General features: G+C 34.7%; 1 protein-coding gene across 1 annotated transcript in view; it reads right to left on the reverse strand.

The window, feature by feature from the left end:
• The window catches only part of NBEAL1 (neurobeachin like 1), a 209,665-nt gene that overhangs the window by 37,100 nt on the left and 149,789 nt on the right, over positions 1-22,776 (reverse strand). The window contains 9 exon segments of the mRNA XM_042783564.1: positions 1,046-1,186; positions 2,823-2,947; positions 3,336-3,431; positions 4,863-4,964; positions 7,784-7,917; positions 8,490-8,638; positions 10,981-11,107; positions 16,951-17,075; positions 19,489-19,646. Coding sequence (XP_042639498.1) covers positions 1,046-1,186; positions 2,823-2,947; positions 3,336-3,431; positions 4,863-4,964; positions 7,784-7,917; positions 8,490-8,638; positions 10,981-11,107; positions 16,951-17,075; positions 19,489-19,646 — 1,157 coding nt within the window.

The following is a 22,776-nucleotide window of genomic DNA, read 5'->3' on the forward strand; positions in this document are numbered from 1 at the left end:
CATTGTGGTAAACTGTGGTCAATGACATGCGACAATGTATATTTGAACTGCTGTATGGAAAGTGAATTTGCTCTGTAAATCTTCACCCAAATCAAAATAAAATAATTAAAAAAAAAAAAAAAAAAAGATCCAGGATAACTCTGAGAGAAAGAAGCTCTGGGAAAGTGAGAGCAGAATGGGCAATGCTTACATAAGCTCCTCATTGAGGGAAGAAGGCCAAATGGCAATGCTAAAGAGCAAGGCCACATGGAAACAGAATGTGAATAAGTAGGAAGGCACCTGGAGGATACAAAGGAGAATAGAAGATTCATGGAGAAGTTTGTTTCTTTAGGATTATTAGGAAAATGTGAAAAATTGGTTAGTTATAATAGTAGTAGTAGGTAGTATGTTTATAGAATAATATCAGAGGTCAATTTGAGCTGCTGCTAATAATGTAAGTCTCATTCTTCCTTCTTTCTATCCCTCTTGCTAAATAAAAATTTTTAGCAGGACTACATAGGTATTGGGAGCTCTGGTAGTGTAGTGCTTAAGGCACTTGACTGTTAACCAGAAGACTGGCAGTTCAAATCCACCAGCCACTCCTCGGAAAGAAGGTTGGGCAATCTACTTCTATAGTGATACCACCTCTGAAACCCAAGGAGGGGTCGCTGTAAGTTGAGTCCAACTTGATGGCACATAACAACAACAACAACATAGGTATTGGTTAAGCTTAAATCTCTAGTAGATGCACTGGATCTAGCTCTAAATCAGATTCAAGTCTAAATCCCTGGTAGGTCCCTGAAACCAGTAAGAATCACAAAGGTACATTGGGATAACAATAAAAAGGAATTCTCCTTACAAGTCATTTGTGTAAGTCAGTTTGACTGACCTATTCTCAAACCAGTTTGCCATAGTCTACTTTTATCTAGAGGCACTACATGAATCAATGCCTACTAGAGTAGAGTAAGAAAGATTTAGCCTTGTTATACAATCAATGGCATAAAGGTAAATAGATTTAACACTAATATACTGTCATAAGAAAATATCTTATGCACCCAAAACATACCTTCCACTCTGAAGCTGAATGTGAAGGGTGGTGAATGGTTCTACACGAATAAGATAGTGCATGACGCCTGCAGAATTTGAATAGTGAGTGCCATAATGAAACTTATCGATAGTTCCCATTGGATCCTCAAAATTTTCATATCTGAAAAAAGAAACTAAAATTTTATAACCACTAAGAGTAAAATTAAATCAGAGAAATGTAAGTTTGTATCATATTGCTGAAAACAGTTCTAAAAAAGAAGTCCATATTAATATATTTCATTATCAAATATGTATGCTGCAAAAATGGCAAGGAGGCCACATGTTCTGACCTCTTCTAATCCCACAAGAGGAAGACAGAATTACCATCAATAGCCCAAGGCCTATTCCTGAGAGGTCAGACATGCTGCCTCCCTCCAGTCCTTTCTCCAACTGTTCCTCCCAAAGCACCCACCACCTCTCTCCTGGGTTCAATAATTCACTGCAGTGGCCACACAGAGCTCACAGATTATGGGGTTTATTAGGGAAGCACCACAGGATGCTCAGTCTCTCTCCCAGCCCACCGTCCCTCAGTCAACAGTCTCTTTCTCAGCAGTGCTGGTCCCTCGGTGTCTCACTCAGCAATGCGTGTCTCTTGTGTCTCTTTCCCAGCAATGCGTGTCTCAGGAGCCCGTGTCTCTTTCAGCAGCACGTCTTCCTCAACCAGTAGTCAGAGAGAGTTCTGCCTCTAGGAAGCCTCCTTTAGAGCCCAGCAGGGTGGTCAAACTAGCCAACCATAGCATCAGAACTCTAAGCACCTGAGAGACAGTGGGCACCTCCCAGAACATTGTTTTGTGCCACTCCCAACAGAAATACTCCAGGTGGACAACTTCAGCAATCAGGAGCTCCTCAGTTGCCCATAGAAAATCCCACTTTGGAGTTTACAAAGACTTATGGGTAGAAAAGCTACACTAAGTAATTTACTATACCACATATGCTTATCATTCATTCATGCTGTGTTACTAAATTTAAAAAGTTTTATTCATTAATACCTTTTTCTGAACAATGAAATATTACTAATACTGGATTCTGAAACAGTTTTGTATTTTGCAATAATACATATTCGGTACAGAAAAGGAAACAGAATAAAAAAGAAGAAAAAATAATTTGCCATCTACTTTCAAATAAAGCTAGAACTAAGTAAGTTTGCAAACTATTTCTTTGTTCTTATTATCAGAAGTCATAGCTGACAAGCCATCCACAAGTCCATGTGGAGAAAAAAGGAAATTAAAATCAGATCATTTTATTACCTGTCAGCAGCATGCTTTGAAAAAAAATTGTGAAATGTTTATACACAGGATAGATAATAATAAATAAACAGAACAATAAAAATGCCCTGTCTTTATTAAAATGCTTTCTAAATTGTCACATATTTCATTGTCCTTTATTCACAATATTATTGAATAGATAAGTATTAATTTTATATCTACAAAAATATTATTATGTTAAATAGTTGTTTTTACATGTTAGATTAGGTTATTAAAATCTAAAATTTTCAAGCACTGTTACCCTTTAGCACATAATTATTACAGGGTGAAATAAATTGTAAGTAATACCAATTTAAATTTAGCAAAGACAATAAACAGAACTATAGATATTTGAAGGGTAACTAAGACATTTTCAAGAAAATGTACAGCAATTACAGACTCTGATTATCAAAAGTAATTGTGCATTCAAAAAAGTACTATTTGGTCTGTTATAATAGAAATCATTGTATATTCAAACAATGGTATCTTTCAGAAGAGATGAAAAGTACTTACTTTTCTCGCATGGCTTTTGCATTTTTATCATTAACAACTCCAATTGGTTTGGAAAGATCTCGAAATACAGCCGGGTTATTAAGGTCCAATTCTTCTGAAGTATAGTCTTGTAAAATCCAGGGAAACTAAGAAAAAACACAATTTACATGCCTTCTTAGAGAATTTAATATTCCTATATTCAATAACAAATGTTTACTTAAAAACAAAAAGGAATAGTTTTTAAAACAACTTTTTCTCTGCTGCAAATGCTTATTCATGCTTAGTTCAATAACCAGAATTCTCCTGGAATATTTTAAACATTCTCAAAGGAAAACATCTTTATTTTTAAATTACTCTTCATGCTTACATACTTCTTGAAAATAGCAGAAAAGAAAATCACAAGCCAGGCAAAAACAGTTTTATATACTTTTTTAAAAATTAAAGAGTCATTTAAGTAACATGCACATATATTTTTGAGTATTATATAAAAATGAAAGACAATTTCATATTTAAGACATTTATATAAAAACTCACCACAGGATATTGTGCAAGGTCATTATAGGTTCGTCCTGCCATTGTATTTATTTGAATGAGGTAGTCAAAATTTGATATCTCTCTGTTCACCCATTTCTAGACAGCACAAAAAAGAGCAAACTCAAATAATCTATGTATCTTAGAACTCAGCACAATTACTGACAGTAGTAACATAATCTTGTATTCCCATTATCTCTATTATCTTCATAATAAAAAAAAAGGCTTAATGAGATAAATCAATAAATTGTACTAAATTTATTTTCTTTTAACAATTGTGTGTAGGAAAGTCAACAAAAATACTATAGTCCATTGGATCTTCACAGAATTATCTTTTCTTCAATTAAATAAACATTTTATTTGGTAACCTTAGAAGTATTAACTCTAGAAGAAGGACTACCTCATTCTGAAAATTTTCTATGAAAATTTAAGATTTTCATAATATGCATATTAAAAATGTATCTTAATAATATATTAAAACTACATAAGAATTTTAATGAAACATTAGATTAACATTCCTCAGAGAATTGCCTTTATAAAGCAATGAGAGATGAGGTTTTGCCATATTAGATACAAAACTTTCTAAAGCAAAGGTTAATCATTATTTTCTTTTAATCACCTTGTCTGTGCCCAGTCTGCTAATCTCTACCCAGAGCGAGTGTATCTGACAATTTTGCTGACAGATTAACATTCAACTTTAGATTTTCTGTGGGCTTTGAGCAAAGGATATACCTATGGCAAACAGTGAGAAATGAATCTCTCTATATAGATTTTATATGAAGCCAAATTATAATTGTTCCTGAGTGCCAGTTACAAGAATCACTATTTTAATGAGTAAAATTTATTCTATAGGCAACAAAGTACTTTCGGATATGAAGATTATTCCACAGACAACAGGAAAGAACTACTGATGGCTTTTGAATGACAGCAATACTTAGAACGTGATTAGGAGACTATGAACAGTCCTAGAAAGTACTTTATGATATGAAGATTATTCCACAGACAACAGGAAAGAACTACTGATGGCTTTTGAATGACAGCAATACTCAGAATGTGATTAGGAGACTATGAACAGTCCTAGAAGCAAAAAAGAAAACAGCAGCCTTCCCTTGAGTTTTCGCAGTACAAATTTACGTGATGCTAGGATACCGGTGAGGATAAAATATACAAGTTACCTTAGTTAGCTTCTGCTAATAGAAGGACTGGTGATTTTATTTGCTTTTGTTTCGTAGGATTTTTTAATATTTTCCTGAAGTTCATCTTTTTAATTATTACTTTAATTATTAAGAAACGCATCAAAAGAAAATTATTAAGGAAGAAACTATAGGATGTGCCTATGAACTGAAAGAAGGGGACACTGTGTGTGAGGGAAACAAAGGATGATTAAATATAATTCAAAAGATCAATTTGAAGGGAAAAATGATTGTTGAAATAATCAAAATAAAATAATCAGAAAAAGAAAGTTTTACTTTTAAGCAAAAGTCTGAGATATAAAACAAATACCAAACAGTGCCTATTAAAATTTCCTACCTGTGTCAATCCTGATGCTTTGAATAACTCCTGTGGTGATCTGGTTCCATAACTATTGGGAGAATGAAGTGACAATAGTCTGCCATATACTTTGTTTCTAACCTATAAACAACAGCAATTTATAGTTTATAAGTTGATCAATATAAATTTGGGGTCTGGTTTCTATAGTAGGTTTATTAAGATATAATTAACATACTATAAAACTCATCCTTTTAAAGTATACAATCCAATGGTGTTTTTAGTATATTCACATAGTTCTGCAACTATCACCACAATTTTAAAACACCATCGTCATCCCAGAAAGAAACCGTGTACACGTAAGTGATCATTTCCCCATTTCCTCTCCCTCACAGCACCTAGCAACCACTCATCTACCTTCTGTCTCTGTGTGTTTGCCTATTCTGGACATTTTATAAATGTGGACTATAGTTTTAATCTCTTTACTATGCTATATACTAGCCTTGGTGTAGTCAAGCAATGAATTTTTTGGGAAAGTTATAGTGTATAATGAAAAGATCATTAGATTGTGAATCTCAAAACTGTTTAAGTCTAATTCAAATTTAGTTGTGTCATTTACTAATAATATTGACAAATCATTTAATTTACTGAGTCTCATTTGTTAATTAAACGTAATAATCTTTATCTTTATAAAGATTTATTCAGCTATATAAACGTAAAACAGTGAGATTACTTTTAAACTCCAGTTTTCTAATTTATGAAAAAAGGAATGAGGGCAATTTGCTCTATCTCTTGTGACAGTTATTATGAAAATGGGTACTTTATATCAACATGCTTTAAAAACCATACATGTTCTATATCCTGAAAACTGAATAGATGGTGCCCGGCTACCACTACAGACCATTCTGACCAGAGACACAAAAAAAGGTTCCAGACAAAAAGCAAAAAATGTAGGACAAAATTCAAGATTTCTAAAAACAACAGACTTACTGGACCAAAAGGGACTAGAGGAACTCTTGAGACTATCAATTTAAGATACTCTTTGAACTTGGAAATGAAGCCATTCCTAGCGATCACCTTTCATCTAAGTGATAGATTGCTTATAAAATAAACAGTATCATCCATGAGTACTGTGTTCCCTTAAATAATCAACTATATGATCCCAAATGGTCAACATTTATCCTAAAACAAAGATGAGAAGCTAAGCAAGGGAAAAGAAGATAGACTAATGGAAAAAGAACAGAATGGAAAAAAATGAGAATGCTGATACACTGAAAAATGTAACCAATGACATGGAACAATTTGTATAAAAATCGTCAAATGGGAACCTAATTTGCTGTGTAAACTTTCACTTAAAATACAATGAAACATTAAAAAACTAAACAAAAAAAGTATGCTATATAATATAAAGTATTGGACAGATGCAGACTTGGTAATTATATAACATAGCTTTCTAAAAAAGGATACGCACTGTATTTTCCTATGGGGAAAAAGTATTTTTAATAGTAAAGGAGTATCTTTTCGTAAAAATAGAAAAATTCCCTTGAAATGTCTGAATCAGATTTTTTTTTTCCTCTGATCTCTCATGGTTGATTGTTCTAAGGAGTGCATTTCCTTGATGTAGGCCTTCATTTTGGCCTATTGGATGGCTGAAAGCCACATGAATGAGTCCAATTCCAGGCCTAAAGGGTGAGTAGGGGCCACAGTCTTGGGGGTTTCACCAGACTCTATCTCACCAGTAATTCTAGTTTTTTTTTTTTTTTCATTTTATTTAATATTTTAATCCCACTCTATCTAGGGTTTGTTAAGTGAACCTGTCCTACTGATGAACAGAAACTGTCCGGGTTAATCATAAATGTTGCAATAGAATTTAAAATTCAAGGCCTTCATTGTTGTTGTTGTTGTTATTTGCCGTCGAGTCGGCCCCGACTCATAGCGACCCCTCCTTGGGTTTCCAAGGCAGTTATCACTACGGAAGTAGGATTGCCCAACCTTTCTTCCGAGGAGTGGCTGAAGGCCTTCATTAGTGGAGATAAATGAGAGAAAATGGGGAGAGAGCCCCACAAGATGGGGAGAGCCATCAGACCATGATGCAAGTTTGACTCCAAGTAAGGGAAGCTCCTTAGTAGCTTGTCCCAAGGTTATAAAGCTAGTGGTGGAATTGGTGCTTGAACCTAGGTAATTTGGCCTCAGATTAAGCTTTTCAATGATTTAAAAATTTACTGTATTCCTTTAAGAAACAGAATGTCTCATTATGGTTGAATGTGAACCCAGCTTATTGTTAAAAATCCAGTCATATCATGTATTTGTTGTTGTTGTTATGTGCTGTGGAGTCAGATCTGACTCATAGCGACCCCTCCTTGGGTTTCAGAGGTGGTATCACTACGGAAGTAGATTAGCCCCATCTTCCTTCCGAGGAGTGGCTCATGGGTTTGAACCGCCAGCCTTCTGGTTAGCAGTCAAGTGCCTTAGCCACTATGCTACCAGAGCTCCCTATCATATATATTCTATATTATATCAAAACCAGATACTATAAGGCACCTAACTGGCTGACATTCAATATGCTGGTGACGTAATAACTACAGCATTTGACTGCTAACTAGAAGTCTGGGGTTCAAACCCACCAGCCACTCCTTAGAAGGAAGACTGGCAACCCACTTCCATAGAGATACCACCTCGGAAATTCATGGAGGGGTGCTATGTGTCAAGTTGACTTGATGGCAATGAGTACATTTTTTTTTTTAGGTTTATGAATTCTTTATCTATCTACCTAACTATGAAAAAGAACTGAGAACTGCCCTCCCAATACTCAAATATAATGAAAAATTCATAAAATGCTGAAACCTCAAGGTATTTGTTTTCACCTTTAATACTCTGACCTGACAGTGCATTAGACTTCACTAGCTGGGAAAGCATTTCAAGATTATATTTCAGGGCTTCCAAAAAGGTAGCAATTTACACACCTCTTTTTTGAAATTGAGAAAGTAGTTCGATTGGTCAACAAGAAAAATCTCAAGGGCTGACCTCCTTAAGTTGTAACGTCGGAGGTGAATCTCTCGAACCTGGGAGTGAGGCCATTTGAAATCAAAACCTACTCCTGAAAACAGAAGAAACCTTGTGAATGAGGTGCCATATAGAATTACTTGTGCAATGCAGAAAATATCTTTTAATTCTTGACAAAAGAAGCAGTTAAAAAAAAAGAATTCAATCACTATGTCATAACAGCCATTTGCTAAATTTATTGGATGTTTAAAAAAATTCTATAGCTGTTCCCAAGAGAATAGAGAATAATCCTGAATATTTCTTAGAAATATTTTTCATTTTCTCTTTATGGTGGCATGTTAATCATCCTTTCACTGTCATACAAAGGATTAGGTGAGAAGCCTATAGAAACAAGTATGCATACACAGGTATAATAAACTTAAGATATTTCATAGCTTAGGTTTATAGCATTCCCTCAGGTCAAACCTTCTAAACTATATTAATAATAAAAAGCATGCCCTTCAACATATTGTTGAATGATAAATTTAACCTCATGATGACTTTCCATTTCTCCTTTTATACGGCTAACTACAATTTCACAGTCTCATTGTTTCCTTCTCACTCAAAACGGACAAATTGGGTATTTAATTATTGAAAAACAGAAATTACTCTCCCAGAACTCCTCACCCTCTTCTTTTTCAATGCTGCCATCATAGAAGTAAATGTGTTGAGTAGTGATTTCTAATCTGCCAGGAATTACATCAATTATTGTAATGAGTTCACAGTCTTCTGTCAACACCAATTTTTCTTTTTGATCTTGTTCCTCTTGCTCATCACTGTAAAAACAAGTAACAAAGAAACATCCAACATTATATTCTTCATCAATGGAAAGAATACCATATTCCAGTAAATATCCTATCTATAAAATAATTACCCAAGAAAGCATATCTAATTACCTATAAAAAAAAAAAGTCTCCTGTATCTTATCTTATATAAATAGTGTACAAATACTTATTACATAATAGTTTGGCTTCATAAAAAAGAAAAAACTTTACATTTTAATTGTATATGCTTCATTAGTACAAAATATACTTGAAAATTTAGTAGTACTACTAGGACAGGTCAAACATGTAGTGGTCATATCATTTTAGCAGGCATGGTTTGACCCAGTAAACACCTGAATCTGTGAATAAAAGGCTACATTACTAATGGCATTTTGTAAACAATCATTAAAGTATTAATTATGATACTTATGTAAGTAAGTATTAATTATAAAACAGAATTTTCAAGAGCAATTAGAACTAATGCATCACTATTGTAGCATCCCACCAACAATGGAACTGTAGCAGCTTTTCTTATGCTTAATGGCCTTTAAATTTCTTTAGAGAAATGTCTATTCAGAGCCTTCACCCATTTTTCAATTGGGTTATCATTGATGAATTTTAAGAGTTCTTTAGAGATTCTGGATGTAGACCACCAGGTATATGACTTGTAAATATTTTCTCCCATTGAGTGGGATGTCTTTTCACTTTCTTGGTGCTTTTCTAAAAAGTTCTCAATTTTGATGAAGTCCAATTTTCCTATTTTTTTCCTTTGGACACTATCTTAGTTATCTAGTGCTGCTGTAACGAAAATACCACAAATGGGTAGCTTTAACAAACAGAAATTTACTTTCTCACAGTTTAAGAGGCAAAAAGTTCAAATTCAGGGTGCCAGCTCTAGGGGAAGCTTTTCCCTCTCTGTCAGCTCAGAAGAAACGTCCTTGTGTCTCTTGAGCTTTTCAGCTTCTCCTCCTGGGTGATCTTCATCTAGCATGGTGTCACTCTTTCCCCATCTCTGCTCTGTTGGCTTTTTTACTCAAGAGGCTTTAAAAGAAAATAAGGCTAGAAATCTGAATTCAGGGTATTGGTTCTAGGGGAATGCTTTCTCTCTCCATGGGCTCTGTTTCCTGGTCCCCTGGAGACCTCCATGTGGCTTAGCATGTATCTTTCCCCTATCTGCTTGCTTAATCGGCTCCTTTTCTATTTTGGAAGAGAACGACTCAAAAAACACCCTACCCTAATCCTGTCTCATGACAAAACAAAGTCAACCTTTTCTAAAATGCGATTATAACTACAAGCATAAAGGTTAGGGTTTACAACATACATTTTTTGAGGGACACAATTCAACCCACAACAGAGTCCAAATCCATTCTTTTCTATGTGGATATTCAATTCTCCCAAGCAACACTGCCTTCATTTTGAATGACAGTTTTGCTGGATATAAAATTCTTGGTTGACAGGTTTTTTTCTTTCACCATTTTGATTATGTCATAACCCTGTCTTTTGGACTCTGTTGTTTCTGATGAAAAATCTGCAATTAAACTTAGTATGATTCCCCTGTACAAAACTTTATTACTGGGTTTATAATATATAAAGGTATATAGTATATATGACAATAATAGTACATAAGAGAGAAGATAAAATGCTTATCTATATTTACTTAAGGCAGTTTTTAAACTATAAATTCTATTTTATAAATAGATATAAAGCTACTCAGGTTATCTATGTCTTCTTGCAGAAGTATTGGTAATTTGTGTCTTTCAAGGAATTTGTCAATTTAAGTTGTCACACTTACTGGCATAAAGTTGTCATTGATATTCCTTTATGATCATGTTAATGCTTACAGTGATATTTCCCTTTCCTTTCTGGTAATAGTAATTTATGTTGTCTTTTTTTCCTGGTCAGGCTCGCTAGGAGCTTATGTTTTGTTTAATTAATTTTTAATAACCTCCATTTATATTTCTTTTTTTTTCTCTATTTTTAATAACCTCCATTTATATTTCTTTTTTTCTCTTTCATTAATTTCTGCTTTTGCCTAATTTCCCTTCTTCTGCTTACTCAAGAATTCATATTTAATGCTGTACATTTACTTCCATCTAAACAAATTTGGCATAGTGTCTTTTCATTATCATTTGGTTCAAAATATTTTCTAACTTCAAGATCCAGTTCCAAGTAACCCTAGTTCTAAGATGCTTTTCTCAATAATCTCAGTTAACACAGACTCCTAACAGCTTATTTAGCGTTAACTGTCAAGCCCTGGAAATACATAGTATTAGAATTTCAAGTATCTTCCACAATTTCATAACCTTATGACTCTGAACAAATCATTTTAAATTCTCTCAAATAGTTATACATACATATTTACTCTAGCTGTTATGTCATCTTCAGGAAGATCTAATTTATCCTCCTCCATATCACTAACTTTTACTTGTTTCACGACTTCCAAAAGCAATGACTCACTGGAAAGCTGTGAGTGCTGGATACCTGTGTTTAAACACAAAATACTTATTAAATACTAATTAAGAGAAAATTATATTATAACCCGACTATTAATTTCCTAATGTTAATTACACATAACACTAAGAATATTCTAAATTTAAGAGGTACTCATCTTGAAATTTTTCTAAAATAAAAATGTAATTTACTATAAAGCGTTTTGAAACATAACCTAGGAAAAGTTATGATTCCCAATGATAATTATGATACATGTAGTCAAAAGGAATAAATGTTTATAAACTATGGTATCTAGTTTTAATAATGGTTTTTCCTAAACAGGTGAAATACTCTCTTTGATCATATTACATTTTAAAGCATGCCAAAAATTTAAGCAAAGACAATTTTGATTATTTTGATTTTATTAATATAACAGAAATATTTTTGCTGTACTTATGTACCAAAGAGAAACACTAAGTAAAAGCAACATGACAAATTGTCTTTAACTGGAAGAGACTACAAAGACCAAGGTTGAGCTGCTGCTTTCTGGAGTACATGGAATTTAATACATAACTCTGATACACATGCATACATACATACATACACATAAACACACACACGTATATACGTAAAAACCCATAATTACACTCATTGCCATGGAGTCGATTTCAACTGATAACAACTCTAGAACTGCCCCATAGTTTTCAAGGCTGCATATTTTCATGGAAGCAGACTACCACATCTTTTTCCTGTGGAATGGCTGGGTAAGTTCAAACCACCAATATTTCAGTTAACCAGCTAAGGGCTCAACCACTGCACCTCTAGGGTTCCTTATAGATACACATGAAACACATTTTTATAAGCTAAACATTTTCTAAAAAGGCAATGGTATAAGTAATGAACATGGGCTGTACAGTGGCAAATCTTTTGTGGTAAAGTTTTTTTGCTTGTTTAATTAAACTTTTTGTAAACATTCAAATTCTGTACTGCCATTTACTAGCCTTATGAACTGTCAAAATCTATGTTTTTTTTTTTTTAATCTTTGAAATGGAGAATATACCCCAAGACTGTATAACCAGGAAAAGTAATATATGTGAAGTACTGGTAGTACTGGCACACAGTAATTATAAAACACATGGTAGCTATTATTATCAGACATTCTCCTCTCATTTATCTATCTCACTGACATGAGAAGAACGATAATGCAAATTTATATAATTTATAGACAGGAGTGAAGAATATCTATGTATTTAAATATGAGCAGGGACATTTCAATTATATAAAAAAAAAAACTCGCTGCCATCAAGTCAGTTCCAACTCATAGGGACCCCTCTTTGGGATTCTGAGGCAGTATCTCTACGGAAGTAGACTGTCCAGTCTTCTTTTCAAGGAGTGGCTGGTGGGTTTGAACCGCCAGCCTTCTGGTTAGCAGTCAAATGCCTTAGGCACTACACCACCAGAGCTCCCACTTCAATGATGGGAAATAAAAATAATTCATATTAAATAACTAATACTACATAGATGACAAAGTGAGTAAAGCAAAAACTACGTATTGTTTTCTCCCTTAACTCCTCAAATGGTATCACTACTCAGATATACAAAATTAATCAACTTTACAGTTAAATTATTCTGTATAAGCTTCCTTTGATCAGATCTTCATCTACTCTGGGAAGTACTGGCTCACGTTTACCCGAGAACAAGTAATCAATTTTTTAAAAAAATTAATTAATTACAACTTTATTGCAATTTGGGTAAAAGCTTACAGAGCAAATTTATTTTCCATACAGTTCATACACATTTTGTTTCATGACATTGACTGCAATTCCCTACAATGTAACACTTCCCACTTCCTCCTTGTAGTTAGTTATCTTTTCCCTGTGTCCTTCTCACCTATGAATTCCTGCCCACTCCCTCACCCTGTGCAAACACTGCCCCCTCTGGTCTGCCACGATTAGTCACTCTAAGAAGTATATCTACCTGATACAAATGTTCACTTTATATGTAAGCAACTATTCCTACTGAACATGTTTTTGCCTTTGGTCTAATATAAACACAATTTTACTAAACATTTAATTATGTAAGGTACATAAGAATACAATAAAAACTGAAAAGAAAGAAGTCTAGATACTTGCATACAAATAATTAACTTTATGTAGATGAACGACACAACTGCATTAATAACTTGAAAACCTGATGAATGAACTAAGGATGGGAGGCACTGTAGGCAAGTTAATCAGCGGGGAAACTAATGTAGCACCAAGCCAAGGGAATGAAAACAAGAAAAATTATTCAAAAGACATGTAAGAGGTACAATCAGCAGGACACTGTAACTGAAGAGGATTAAAAGAGAAGAGGGCAGACTCATGAATAACACTAACATTTCTAATTTAAGCAACTAACAGAGTCATTGCTAACTATAATACAACAGAAGCAGTGTCTAGAGTAAAAATTATGGGAAAAGATAATAAATTCAGTTTCATTTGTGCTATATTGAGGCCTCTGTGAAAAAGTTAAGTATATCCACTCAGGCAGTTTGAAACCGTGGATTAGAGTTCAGAAGACAAGTTAAAACTAGAAATACATAATGGAAAGTATCATTAAACAAAGTGGTGAAGAATGAGATTACCAGGAATAACACATACCAAGAAAACCAAACTCACTGCCGTGAAGTTGGATCCAACTCACAGTGACCCCTCCATGGGTTTCCAAGGAGGTATGACTACGGAAGTAGATAGCCCACTCTACCTTCCGAGGAGTGGCTGGTGGATTTGAACCGCCAGTCTTCTGGTTAGCAGTTAAATGCCTTAGGCACTATGCCACCAGAGCTCCTGGAATAACATATATAAAGGTAAAAAGCAAGAAGTCTAGGCATGGGTCTGGGAATACCATCAATTAAAAGGTTAACAAGAGAAAAGGTCCTAGTAAACAAGACCAAGAACTGATAAGAGAAGACTTAAGCAGCAGATATGCAACAATGGAATACAATGGAAGCAGTGTGAAGGCTGAAAATAAGCTGCTGCACTGGCAATTAGCAAACAGTACATCTAATGAAGAGGCATGGGCAAAAAAAAAGTTAATGAAACTTTTTAAAGGTATGTTTAAGAATATGCATATAGTAACTTTCTTTTTGGCTATTCCAAATGTCTAATTTACAAGTGGATGTGTCCCAAAAGACAATTTACAAGACACTTGCTTGAAATTCACAATGGATTTTCCTTTAAAAAATAATATTCCAAAAATGGTTAAGTTTGTGGATAAGTCCAAAATAAAAACACTATTTTGTATAGCTGCAATAAGATGCTTACAAAACAGTACTGGGGTAGGGAAAACAAAACAAATAAAAACATATTTTTAAAAATAACACTATATATTCTGGAAGCTAATAAAATAATATATATATATATACGGACATTAAGTAAAATATGTTGCAATTAATTCTGAAGCATACTTAAGGGAATGTTAACAGGTTTTAAAGATGGATGCCACTGTTTTTTTGTACTGTTTCCAATTTCATTTCAAAATGCATTAATTTTTCTTCCGTGCAATCTTTTGTGATCATTATAATTGGCATAATTTTCTTAAATAAATATAAAGGAAAATGGAGAGATAAAAAAGAAAAAGAAAGGACACTGTTTTAAACATCGTTTAAAAACAGTAAGACCAAGAAGGAATATAAAATTATGTCTGTGCACATGTGGAAAGAGTGAAAAGGAGAGGAAAAAGGAATTTACTGAGGTGGGATCTCTTGGCAAAAGACAAGGGGGGAAAAATAACAGAAACCACAATTCCTTAAACAGCTACTATGTTGAAGTTATTCACTCAAAAGATGTCTTCTGAGTGATAAAGACAGGGAAAGAGTCAAGAAAGTGTTAAGAGTCATAGGGTATGTACAGGAAGCAGCAGCTGAATGCAACTGGCTGTTCCTATATAAGATATACTTAACGTTAATTGTATCATGGGGCAGGGCCGGTATTTACATTAAGGAAAATCACTCTAATTTAATTTCTAATGTAACACCCTAAAAGCAGGCATCATTTCTCTTTTAATTAATTTTATGGCATCAACTATATTGGCCAGTATATTAAGGCAATTTTAAAAAGTACAATTTAAAAACCGCTGGTTATATCATCTATAATCTAGTCATTGAACACAGGTGCCACAGTGTCTATGGTATAAGAGCTACAATTTGTGCATGTCTGCCAATGATCCTTGATAATCAAGATTTTGGGCTATTTCACAGATCTGTCTTCAAAAAAGGAGAGATGTCAAGTTAGATGGTTAGAAAAGAAGGACTTCCTAGAGACGTGTCAAAATGTAAAAGAAAAAACAAAAAACACCCTTAAAATTGGTTTTGAAATCTTGCTAAGTTATATAATTTTTTAAGTGTTATATTCTAGAAAGTGACATTGGCCCATCTATAATAAGGGTCTACAGTTCTATAAGAACAAGAAGTTATAAAAGAAAGGCTTAAAGAGTTGCTAAAAGGTGCTCAAGTGGCATAGTGCCTAAGGCATTTCATTGCTAACCAGAAGGTCGGTGGTTCAAACCCACCAATAGCTCTGTGGAAGGAAGAAGAGGTGCAGTGTAGTAAATTACTTAGTGTGGCTTTTCTACCCATACCTCTTTGTAAACTCTGAGGTGGAATTTGCCATGAGCAACTGAGGAGTTCCTGATTGTTAAAGTTATCCACCTGGGGTATTTCTGTTGAGCAGTGGCACAAAGCAATGTTCTGGGAAGTTCGCTCTCTCTCAGATGCTTAGAATTCTGATGTTATGATTGGTTAGTTAGGCCACTGTGCTAGGCTCAAAAGGAGGCCTCCTAGAGGCAAAAGAGGTCTGACTGTTGGCTGAGAAGGACGTGCTGCTGAGAGAAATGTGATCCTGAGAGACACACACTGCTGAGAAAGAGACGCAAGAGACACGTATTGCTGAGACAGACACCGAGGGACACGCAATGCTGGGAGAGAGACTGAGCATTTTTCCTGAACTTGAATTATAGCCTGGTGCTTTCCTAATAAACCCCATAATCTGTGAGTTCTGTGTAGCCAATGCAGTGAATTATCGAACCCAGCAGAAAGGTGGCGAGTGCTGTGGGAGGAACAGTTGGTGTCAGGGTTGGTGAAAGGGCTGGGGGAAGGCAGCGTGTCTGGCCTTGCAAGAATAGGCCTTGGGCTACTGATGGTGATTCTATCTTCCTCTTGTGCGGTTAGAGGAGGTCAGGAGATGTGGCCTCCTTGCCCCTTTGGCAGGAGGCAGTTTACTACCATCAAGATTTATCACCTTGGAAACCCAATGAGGGTCGCTATGAGTCATAATCGACTCAACGGCACTGGGTTTAAAGAGTTGCTAAGAATTCTAATGATATCAAACAATAACATTAGCCTATCTTAGAAAACAAAAAACTAAGGGAAGAGGACTTTGTTTCACTAAACCATAATGGATACACGCAACACAATATTTCACAGGAAGTACAATTTTATGGGAGCTCTGGTTGCATAATGGCTAAGGCACTTGACTGCTAACCAGAAGGCTGGCGGTTCAAACCCACCAGCCACTCCTCGGAAGGAAGATGGGGCAATCTACTTTCGTAGTGATACTGCCTCGGAAACCCAAGGAGGGGTCGCTATGAGTCGGGTCCGATTGACGGCACATAACAACAACAACAACAACAACAACAATTTTATAGTTATTTTTCCTTTGAAAAATTATAAACGATTGGAATATGAAGTCATTTTAGATTTAAGTCAAATGTAACAGCATTGAACATATACAACCTTTTAAATAGCAACTGTAAAATGTCACACCCTTCCTTCATACACAATAAAATAACAATAAACAATCCCATCAACACCCTCAGTATGTTTAACAGATAATTAAACAGTCATTGGAACTCACCTAGATTATCTCTCAAGGCACTAGCTTCCTCATGGGTTTTGAAGTTATAATTCGGCACCAATTTAAGTCTCATGCGGGAATAATTTTCTACATTAGCTAGTTTCCAGTGAATTGGATTCTGCTTCCTATGAACATTCATAAGTAAACAAGTAAAGCTATTTAGCTTGAAGTTATAAAGTTGAAATAATGTAAAAAGTGCCAGGTACTTTATATTTGTTTAGCATCATTTTATAAAAAACTATCACATTCATTATCTCATTTGACCCAACAACCCAGAGAGAAAATCGAAGTGGGTATGTACAGCTGCAGTTTATAGATGAGGAATCTGAAGCTAAGAAAGGTTAAATTATTTCCCCATGATGCCATGTGGTTTATAGGTAGCAGAAATAAGATTTGCACCTGGATCTTAGGTTTATAGCTTGTTATCTTTTCACTCCTATACTGATAAGTGGAAATTCTTAACTAGTTATAAGATAATAATCTATACTACACATAAAGATAATGTAACTCCAAATGGATCAAAGTCTAAGTATAAGAAAGAGTTTCTAAAACTATAAAATCACAGAAGAAAACATAGGGATAAATCTTCATGACACTAAAAGTCCAGCAAGAAAAAACAGGTAAACTAGACTTCATCAAAATTAAAAACTTTTGTGCATTAAATGACACTATCAAGAAAGTGAAAAGACAACCTACAAAATGGAAGAATGTATTTGCAAATTGTACATACTAAAAGGGTCTATTACCCAGAATATATAAAGAACTCCTACAGCTCAACAAAAAAAGACAAACAACTCAATTAAAAAAGAGACAAAGGACTTGAACAGATATGTCTCAAAAGAAGATATACAAATGGCTAATAAGCACAAGAAAAAATTCTAAAAAGCATTAGTAATTAGGGAAATGCATATTAAAACCCTAAAGAGATACAAATTAAACAAAGAATTACCGTATAACCCAGCAATTCCAATCCTAGGTACATACCCCAAAGAATTAAAGGCAGGTGCTTAAACAAATACTTATGCATGAATATTCACAGTAGCACCATTCACAATAGCCAAAAAATAAAAACAAAGCAAATGTTCATCAACTGACGAATGGGTAATTAAAATGTGGTATATATCTATACAGTGGGATATTATTTAGCTGATATCTACCACAACACAGATGAACCTTATAATCATTATGTTAATTATAAGAAGTCATAGACAAAAACCAACATACTGTTTTATCAATTTATATGAAATACCCAGAACAGGGAAATCCATACACACAGAAAGGAGATTGGTAGTTGCCAAGGGCTGGGGTGGGGTAACTACTGAATGTGTTTGGGTTTCTTTTTGAGGTGATATAGAAGATGGAGAGCTAGACAATGGTGATCACTGCACAACCATCTAGCTTAAACTGAATGTACTTAATGCATCTGAGTTACACACTTCAAGATGGTTAAAACAGCAAGTTTCACATTATGTGTACTGTATTAATTTAAAAAAAAAAAAAAGACAGAGAGAGAGAGACTAATTCAGTAGACCATAAGTCACCTTAAAACCAAAAACCAAACTCACTGCCATAAGATGGATCTGACTCATAGCGACCCCTCCTTGGGTTTCTGAGGCAGTATCACTATGGAAGTAGATTGCCCAATCTTCCTTCCAAGGAGTGGCTGGTAGGTTTGAACCGCCAGCCTTCTGGTTAGCAGTCAAATGCTTTAGGCACTATGCCACAATCAAATAAACTGAAAGGTATTAAACAAATACACCCACTCTTCACTTATCAACATTGTTAGATTCTAAAGAAATCAGTGTTATGTTAAAATAGAGGAAGACTGCAAAGGATCAAAAAAATGGAGGATGACTACATCATATATAAGTGCCAAATTACATCATTTTGTAACTGCTCAACTGTATCATCGCATAACTGCCCAATTATATCCCTCCATAATTGCCAAATTATACCTTTACATTACTGCCAAATTTCATCACTACAAAACTGACAAATTCCATCATTACTTAAATGCCAAACCACTGAGAATCATGGTCCAGACAGGTTGACACATAACCTTAACCATCACAGCCAGTGTTACTCTCGTCTCACACTTCAATGTTCATTACTTCCAGTTGTATGCTGTTTATGTGCCAGTCAGATAGCTTTTTTTACTACAGTCATAAATGTGAAATGTTAGATACTGAGATAGTCAATAAATGAGGAGTAGGTATAGTATCACTAACCCTGCTCAAAGAGGTAGTATCAGGAAGGCAGAAAAAAAGTAGTTCAAAACTTACTTAGAGTCGAAAGTTCAATAACCTATCTATGAGACTAAAATAAATGGAAATAACTGCATGATTAAAGACATATACACACAAATCTCTAAACATTCCAGACCTATAATTAACAAAAAGAAAACTGTATTAATTAAAACCATTCTTTTGTAAACTAACATTTAAAGAGAAAAAGTAAAAGTGAAGGAACCATTGGCTCAAAAAGTTCTAGACTACAATTCTAAATTAAAAAGGCAATTAAAAAATTATATGTTCCTACCTTTCAGCCCAAGGTCCCCTTTCACATTTAAGATAGAGCTGTATTGCCCTCCAGCGTCTCAGAGTGGCTAACTCTTGGCTGCTAAGTTGTTTAAGCATATTATTATATCTCACACTCTCTTGGCGTGCTTTTCGATTAAATGGCCCCACAAAAGAATCCTGAAAGAAACAGCAATAAGTAACAGCACTGAATCATTACATATATGAAGTTTCAATGCTATAATTTTGAAAAATTGACCCAATAAAATCATGCCATATGATTTTCTTTTCTTCTTCCATTAGAGTAATTTTCTTTGATAAAGTATAATATAATTCTAGCATATAAATATGTATGTGTGTGTATATATATATGTGTGTATGTATTTTTAAATACATATATATGATATGCATTTTTAAACTTAGAAAAATACTTAACCAATAATAAACATATGAAGAACCTCAAAAATAGAAGGTGTCTCAACATAACATTTTGAATCTCTGAATTATTAACTCCCACTATCAAGTGAAATGATTTTCTTTTGGGATCTTTTGATTTATGAGACATCTGGAATGAGGCCCAAGTTTCAAGGAAGTAGAAGGAAGACTAACCACACTCCACACTGCCACTAATGGTTCTAAAGAGAGGTAAATTTCCCACAATGAAAAATTTCATCAACGGCAATACTATCTGAATAGCACCCTAACTAGTAAATCAAGTCACATACTTATTCAACTTTTCAAGATAAAATAGACTCTGGTAATAGTGTCCACCAAGATACAACTTCAAGTTCCGAAACTAAACTTTTACAGTTTTCAAAGACGAAGGCGGTGAAATCTGCTTATTTAACTCATATTGATATTCATGTTTAATATGAACTAAAATGACAGCATTAATTTGTTTCAAACAAATCAACAATGAACTAAAATGGGGGAAAAAATCCATTAAAGATATAAACAGCAATTTTAGAAAAAGGCCAACAGTGTACTTAGACCTGGATACAAATATTAGCTACTGAACCCTCTGGACATTCAGCATCTTCATCTGTTAAAATAAAGTTCACAGTAGTTGCTGTCATAAAGATTAAGATTTAAAATTTTTAGGAGAGAGTCATGAAAAAAGCTCACTCTCAATAAATAGTAACTGTTTACGATTACAGTTCTTATAATTATTATTGAACTTTTAGGAAATAAATTACTTGAGACAGAGTGGTATCAAATATTTAAAACAAATCATTGCTAAGAAAACTACAGCAGTCAAAACAGCTCTACGACATTTAAACATCAATCTGACATTCTTAAATTAGGATTTTAAATAAAATTTAATAGTGAAGTTACACAGAAAGTATTGTTGGGAATACAAATTGGTAGAACTTCTTCAGAAATACAACCGTATTTATTATAAGAATTACATACCAATAATTCTACTTACCCTAGGAAAGTCATCTTAAATAAAGATAAAGATATGACCATAAAGATGTTCAATACTATTTATACTAAAATAAAATATTGATAAATTATGTTGAATGATAGAAAATAAATTTTAATGTCAAAAAACGTAATAAAACCGAATACTACCCAGTCATACAATGGCACGGGCAAACGTTCATGACACAGTTTAAGTCAGGAAAGTAAGTAGCAAATGATATTGTGCCCATGTGGTTTAACCAAATATATATGTAAAGATAAAAGAAAAATTTATATAAAAATATTAATAGTGGTCAAATAGCACATTTCATAACTATATTAGAAAAGAATTCTTTAGTATTTGTGTATCAGTCGAAATACCACAATTCCTTCTCCAAAACACTCTTTCCATGATAAATATTTGATTGACAGGGGAAAAAAAAAAGTGAGCAGAAAAAAATATATCAATCAGTCATTCCACTGTCTTTTTTTTTTTTCTTTAAATCGTGATTTGGGTGAAAATTTACAGAGCAAATTCACTTTCCATACAGCAGTTCTTATACACTTTGTCTCATGACACTGACCACAACTTACCACAATGCAACAGCTCCCCTCCTACTTCCTCCCAATAGTCTCCTCTTCCCTGTGTCCATCCATCCATGCAATCCTGCCCTGAGCTGTCTCCCCATGCACAACCAGCCCTTCTTTCTCCCATGATGATTCTCTCCAAGGAGTGTATCTACCTCAGATAAATGTTCAACTCATACGCCTGTCTATTGTTTGGCTGGAAGCCATAGCCGTGGGCTCAATTCCAGACCTGAAGGGCAGCTAGGGGCCATAGTCTCAGTGGTTCCACCGGGCACTATGGGACAAGCAAACCTGGTCCCGCCTTTTTTTCCTCCAAATGATTTTGAGTTTTGTTCTCCATTGTTCTCCCTCTCTATCCAGGATCTCCTACATAGATCCCCTTCCAAGTGGCTGACAGTAGTAGCTGGGCACCATCTACTTCTTCTGGTCTAAAAGTCGCAGAGGCTGCAGACTGGAAGGTGTACCAGTCGCTAGGACTAATAGTTTCCATGAATTTTTGGTTTTATTCATTCTTCTTTACTCTGGACAAGGAGAGACCCATCATTGCACCTACATGGTGCTACTCGCCAAAGTAGGAGGTGGAACAATGTTTTGTGTAGTATGTTATGCCAATTGAGCTTGATGTCCCCTGCAAGTATGGTCTCAAGCCCTCAGGTTCAACGACTCGGTTCCTCTTGGTAGCTGGGTGTGAGCAAGTAGTGACTACAACCTTGTCCCTTGTCAGCTCTACTATACACCTGGGAATTCAGATCATACACATAAACTTATAGGACCATTGTCTGCCAACATTATACATGTTCTTGGGTACACTCCCCGCTTCACAGACATATCTAATAGTTCAGACTGTCCACCCAACTATCCACCCATATACCCATGTTTGCCTTCACTGACAACGCCGTACCATATGTGCAAAAGGGTTCATCTTTGTTGTATTACCTCCCACATACCTCTCCCTGTCGTTCTCTTCCTCAATGCCACTATATTGATCACTCACATTTGGTATAGTTCCCTTCTCTTCCCCCAAATCAATTCTTATCTCTATCTATCTAACAGCATTCCCTCTCCTCCCCTCCCACCTCTGGTAACCAACAAAGAAAATTTCCTTCCACATATAAACCTTTCCTTTACTTTTACGATAACGGACTAATATAATATTTGTCCTTTTGTGATTGACTTCTTTCACTCAGCATAATGTCCTACAAGTTCATCCATGTTATGCGGATTCTACATTATTCTTTAGCGTTGCATAGTATTCCATTGTGTGTATGTACCATAGTTTGGTTATCCATTCCTCAGTTGATGGACACCTAGGTTGTTT

This window comes from Orycteropus afer, unplaced genomic scaffold (assembly GCF_000298275.1).
Source record: "Orycteropus afer afer isolate SDZICR_OR568_19922 unplaced genomic scaffold, OryAfe1.0 scaffold00002, whole genome shotgun sequence".
NCBI classification, from domain to species: domain Eukaryota; kingdom Metazoa; phylum Chordata; class Mammalia; order Tubulidentata; family Orycteropodidae; genus Orycteropus; species Orycteropus afer.